The 5,905-nt window shown below is 43.1% G+C and overlaps 1 protein-coding gene across 1 annotated transcript in view; it reads right to left on the bottom strand.

Annotated features, from left to right (window-relative positions):
- Cabin1 (calcineurin binding protein 1) overlaps window positions 1-5,905 on the bottom strand; it is a 166,664-nt gene that overhangs the window by 61,834 nt on the left and 98,925 nt on the right. Inside the window, exons 27-28 of the mRNA XM_029565813.1 lie at window positions 3,155-3,337; window positions 3,008-3,015 (exon numbers count right to left, since the gene is read on the bottom strand). Of these exons, the coding sequence (XP_029421673.1) occupies window positions 3,008-3,015; window positions 3,155-3,337 (191 nt within the window). The remainder of the gene's footprint in view (window positions 1-3,007; window positions 3,016-3,154; window positions 3,338-5,905) is intronic.

Here is a 5,905-nt window from a genome sequence, read left to right as displayed (position 1 = left end):
GTGGGTGCTGGGATTCAAACCCGGGTCTTCTGCAAGAACAACCAGTGTTCTTAACTGTGGGGCCATCTCTCCAGCCCCTATTATTTTTATTCTATGTGTATGAGTGTACTGCCTACATGTAGGTAGAGGTACCTGTGTCGTGCAATGCCTGCAGAGGTCAGAAAGAGGGTGTCAGATCCCCTGGAACTTGGGTTATAGATGGTTGTTAGTTGCCAGGTGGGTGCTGGGACTCAAACCCAGGTCCTAGTGCTTTTAATTGCTGAACCAACTCTCCAGCCCTATGAATATTAAAAATATTTTAAGTGGACTTAAAAAGGAATGGAAAACAGATTTTGTTCACTCTGGGCAAAAGCTGTCTAGGCTTGTCACAGGAAAAGAAATAAACAGATTCACAGGAAAATGAGTTTAATGCCACCAAGCACACGACAAGATGCTCAATATTGCTGGAAACCAGACAAATGTTGATTTTAAAAGTGGCATGTTTATACATCACACCCATGAGATGTTGAGGACATTCCAAATGTCCTTTTAGTCGCACCTGTGGTAGTTTGAATAAAAATATCCCCCATAGGCTCCAAGTATTTGGACACTTGGTCAGTTGGTGTCACTGTTTGGAGAGGGTCATCGAAACTTTAGGATCAATTTAGATCAGTTGGAAGGTGTGGCCTTGCTGGAAGAAGTGTGTCGCTGGGGTGGACTTCGAGAATGTAGAGTGTCATCCCATTCCCAGTTTCTTTCCCTGTGTTTCCTGTGCGTGCTTGAAGATGTGAGTGCTCCAGCTGTCTCCCCTGCCGTGATGAAGTCTTACCCTCCAGAACTGTAAGTCTATTTGGTTTATTTACTCTTCCTTCTATGTTGCCTTTGTCATGGTGTTTATTACAGCAATGGAAAAGTAACTACAGCACCTATTCTTAAAGTTTTTATGATACTGCTTAGCTACACCCAACGGCTGAAAAGAAATTCTTGATAATACTACAATCCATGGATTTGATTGGCGGCACTTTTGATCACTTACGCCACAAAGGAATTAAATTAAAACATGTAGAATTTAATATCTAAAGTAAACCTTATATACATTTTATTATTATAAGCAAGAAACCAATTGCTCTATAAATGTGTCCTGTGAGTTTTCTGGGCAGTTCTCAAGCATGAAAACACCTTTGCTAGGGATTGGAGAGATGGCTCAGCGGTTAAGAACACTGGTTGTTCTTGCAGAAGACCCGGGTTCGAATCCCAGCATACACATGGCAGCTAACAACTGTCTATAACTCCAGTTCCAAGGGCTCCACAGCCTCTTGTGTCCTCCACGGACATTGCACGACATGGGTGCACTTACCTACACGCAGGCAATACATGCATATGCATAAAATAAAAATAATTATTAGAATGTAGACAGCATAAACTTCTTGGTTCCTTCCTATTCTAAATTTCCTACAGTGCATTTATATATATTATAGAATGTCAACATGACTGGGGTTAGTAACTGCTGAGAAAGTGGAGCAATGGGTGCTCCCCACACCACCTCTGGTTTTGGAACAGGAACCTGCTATGTCTGTTATCAAATTTGTGATCCTCCAGCCTCAGCCTTCTGAGTACTGGGATAACAAGTATATGGCACTACACCTGACTTTAACCTTATCTCTCGATGGAAACCAATACAGGTAAATTTACCTGGTAAGTCTCCTATAAGGCCAGCCAGGGGAAGCTAGCAGGGAGCAAAGAACAAGAAGCCCATCTTCCTGTAAATGACTTTGGCTCCATTCCCAAAATTGCACATGAGCTCCCAAGCCATATTTCTCATCCAGGGCCTATGCAATAACTTGCTAAGGTTAGGCCTGGGACCCCAGAGTATACAGATTATCCCCTATCCAGCCTACCCAGAAGGCAGCATAGAGTAATAATTAAGGTTGAACTCCTGACCCTTTCTCAGTCTTGGATTCTCCGCTCAGGAAATAGGAATAAGGTTGAACTCCTGACCCTTTCTCAGTCTTGGATTCTCCGTTCAGGAAATAGGAAAAGTCACAGTGCTTTCCTCCTAAGATGGCTGAGAAGATGAAATGGTTAAAGGTAGTGTCTGGTCTGGGACAACTGAATATGGGACTGGCAAGGTCATGTACACATGGCTTTAACAAGAATGGGAAGGTTTTCAGGCTGGGAAAAGCTCAGTGGGTAAAGTGCTTGGTACACAGGCATGAGGATTTGAGTTTAAATTTCCTAAACTCATGTAAGGTTAGACACAGTAGAGCATATCTGTAATTCCAGAGCTCTTATGGCAAGATGGGAGGTGGAGAAAGGAATTCTCTCTCTCACACACACACACACAGAGTGAGAAAGCTTTCAAAATCCATGGTCAACTAGTCACAGCCTGTGAGTGATACCAGTAATGCCTAAGGGTGCCTGTAGTCACCTTACCAGCCCAGAAGTGGGGCTCTGCAGACTGCCTGCCACAAAGGAGGCTTGGGGATCTCAAGGGAGTTGGGCATATCCTGAGTTTAGATCAGAGTCCTCTGCCCAAAAAAGGGAGATTTCCCAAGGAGTCTGATGTGATTCAGACTAAAAAGAAAACACATTTGTGAAATTTAGAATCCTAAGACTTTTTCTAATAACTATTTACCAATTAAAAAAAAAAAAAAAGCACTCAGGCCGGGAGTGGTGGCGCATGCCTTTAATCCCAGCACTTAGGAGGCAGGGGCAGGTGGATCTCTGTGAGTTCGAGGCCAGCCTGGTCCACATAGTGAATTCCAGGACAGCTAGAGCTACAGGGAGACCCTGTCTCAAAAAAAAAAAAAAAAAGTACTGACATTGTGGACATGGCTTTCCCAGACTGGGCTGTAGGGGGTCATCACAACAATGACACAGTTGTCACTCAGCATACTTTGTGCACCAGGCTCAGTGTCAATACCTTCAAGAGCTTCCTCACTTAATCCTCACAATTCCTGGGTATAGGCACTGGGACCATTCCCATCCTACAAGGAGAACAGAGGCCCAAGAGAGGCAAGTAACTTACCAACATCCCTGAGCAGAAGACAGAAGAATGAGAACAGAAGCCAGGCTTAAGTCTAAGCTGTTCCTGGGTCTGGAATCCTCAGCATTACCTGGATTGCCCTAGGGCATCAAAGCAGACAGACCTAATTCACCAAGTTAGGCTTCTTACCTTTTTCCTCTGTGGGCCCTGGAAGGTCTTTACCAGTTGGGCCTGTTTGAGCACTGAGCCCAGACAGTCTCTTCTCAGCGAAGGGCTTCCGAGAGCCCTCTAGGAAATTTGTGGGCTCATTAAAGAAGTCCTGTGTTGAGCTGGAGTCTGACAGTGCCACAGCTGTGCTGTCCTGGCTTCGGTCTGAAGGAAGAGGGAGAGAAGGCAGGAACATGAATTCACACCACTTCTAGTATGGAGGGGCCTCCCAGGGCGAGGCTATCAAATGGCTCAGGATTGCACTGCAGCAGAGGTGACCTCAGCATGTACTATGACCCTGCCGAACCCATCCTAGAGGCTCAGAGCCACTCACCAAAGGCACCAATCTTGATGGTCAACCTTTTTGGGTTTTCTCCAAACAGTCGTCTGGCAAATGTTCAATAATTGGCTCTCAGGGGAAGAAGCCTTGATGTGCACTATGTACTGTGGGAATATCTCCACTATGGCTGATTTTAAGCTCCTAGAATGCTATTGGTAGATGTGGAGTTGGGAAGAGACAATACCATAGAGACACAGAGAAACAAACTACAGTAGCAAAGAATCAGCAAACATTTTTAACCTGATGTTAAAGGCCAGGTGTATGTTATAGAACGAAGAGTCTAGATTCCTTGATGTCTTGAACACAAGGCAGGTGTTCACATCCTGGCTACTCTACTCAGGCACTCTAGGAGAAAGACTAGAAGCAGGGCATGGAGGAAGCTGGAAGATGGCTGGAGTACAGACCTGGAGGGAAGGAGCAGGAATACTATAGAAGATGTGAGGCTTGCCTGGATCCTTTATTCTCAAGGGACAAAGCCTGGAGCTTTGGGGGAAGGGTACCAAAGCTTGCTGCTTCCAGGACACAGGGGAAGGGAGGAAATCTACCTGTAGGTAGGGACAGGGTCACTGACAGCTATACCCTGGAGATGCAGGGACACAGAGGCTCCCTAAGTCTGAGGCTGAATCAATACAGCAGAAAGCCACTTCTGCTAGCCTACCCCTGGCTAGCAAAGCAAGTAGAGCAGCCTACTGCAGGGAGAGGGGAGCAGGCAGGGAGAGCCTACCTGGGGTACACACGAAGGTCTAAAGCAGAAAAGAGAACTAGAAAGACTGAGAAAAATCTTGTCCCTACTCTAAGTGTAACATGAGAGAATACAAAGCTGGTGGTGTACTGAAAGTAATCATAGAACAACAAATCTATCCTGGCTCAAAGGCCCAGAAGCAGAAGCAAACCCATTCCAACCAAAAAAGTTACTTATTTTAGAGAGTTTCTTTGGTCCTACATGTGACATCTGCTATTCAATATAAAAATTATAAGACATACACACACATCAAGAAAGGGAAAAAAATTTTTGGTAAGAGACAGAAAAATCAATGAACTAGAATGAGAGATGATCTAGATATTAGAACTACCTAGTGGGGTATTTAAAATAATTAAAAATTATTATGAATCATAAATATGATTAGTATGTTAAGGCTATAGTGGACAAATCAAACATAACCCATGAAGAGATGGAAAACTTCAGGGCTAAATAGAAATTATGAACAAGAATCAAATGCAGATGCTAGAAATAAAATAATAATAATAATAATAATAATAATAAAAGTAAGAGATGAGACAAATGCTTTTGCTAGGTTTCCCAGCATACCTGACACAACTGGGATGGGGGAAGGACCAAAACTTGAAACAGCCAGTATAAGCCGTCCAAGTAAGACAGAAGGGGGGCAGGGCAGTAGAGAAGCAGAACAGAGCACTTAAATTATCTAATCCATTAATTGGAGTCACAGAAAATGAGTGAGAAACAGGACAGAGAAATACTTTTAGAAACAATGACTGTAGCACGTGCCTAGCACATGCAAAGCCCTGGGTTGATCTTAGACTGCAGAAATTAAAGACACATAATAACTTAGAGTTTTCAAAAAATTATGAAAGACATCAAATCACCAAGAATCTCAGAGAACATTAAGCAAGGAAAAGACACAGAGGGGAGGGGAGGAGTTACACCTGAGCATCCCCAAACTACTGAAAACCAAAAGACAAAGAAAATCTTACAGGGAGTTAGAGAAAGACAAATGTAGAAACAAAGTTAAGAACTACAGCAAAATTCTCATCAGAAATTAGACAATATCATTAAAGGAGAAAAAAGGCAATATAAAATTCTTTACTCAGTAAAAACAACTTCCTTCAAAGCAGGAATAAACAAAGGCTTTTCTTAGACAAGTAAAATCTAAGTAAATTCACTACCAGTAAATCTGAATTACGTGACATATTATGGTAGAATGACTATGAACCCCCAAAGAAACCTGGATCTACATACAGAAGTTAAGCCCTCTAGAAATGGCCACAGTGATGATAAACATAGAAGACCTTCCTGCCAGGTACAGTAGCTCATGCCTGTAATCCCAGCACTCAGGAGGCAGGAGTGGGAGACTTTGTCTCAAAAAAATAAATAAGTAAAATAAAACAACAATGGATTATGGGCTTGTAACATATATAAAAGTAAAATGGATAAAAACAGAGCATAAGAGTTGGGAGGCTCTTACACTTTCTGTGAAGGAGTTCATTATCTTTTGAAGGTAGAGTGTGATTAAAGGTTAAAGGCATGGTGGTGGTACAGGCCTTCAATCCCAGTGCTTAGGAGGCAGAGGCAGGTGGATGGCCAGCCTGGTCTACATAGTGAGTTCCAGGTCAGCTGGGGCTACAGGGAGACCCTGTCTCAAAAGGACCAAAAA

The sequence above is a fragment of the Nannospalax galili genome, unplaced genomic scaffold, assembly GCF_000622305.1.
Source record: "Nannospalax galili isolate Female #2095 unplaced genomic scaffold, S.galili_v1.0 scaffold1359, whole genome shotgun sequence".
NCBI classification, from domain to species: domain Eukaryota; kingdom Metazoa; phylum Chordata; class Mammalia; order Rodentia; family Spalacidae; genus Nannospalax; species Nannospalax galili.
The sequence above is the reverse complement of the archived record's forward strand: the minus strand, read 5'-3'. Positions and strand labels throughout refer to the sequence as shown.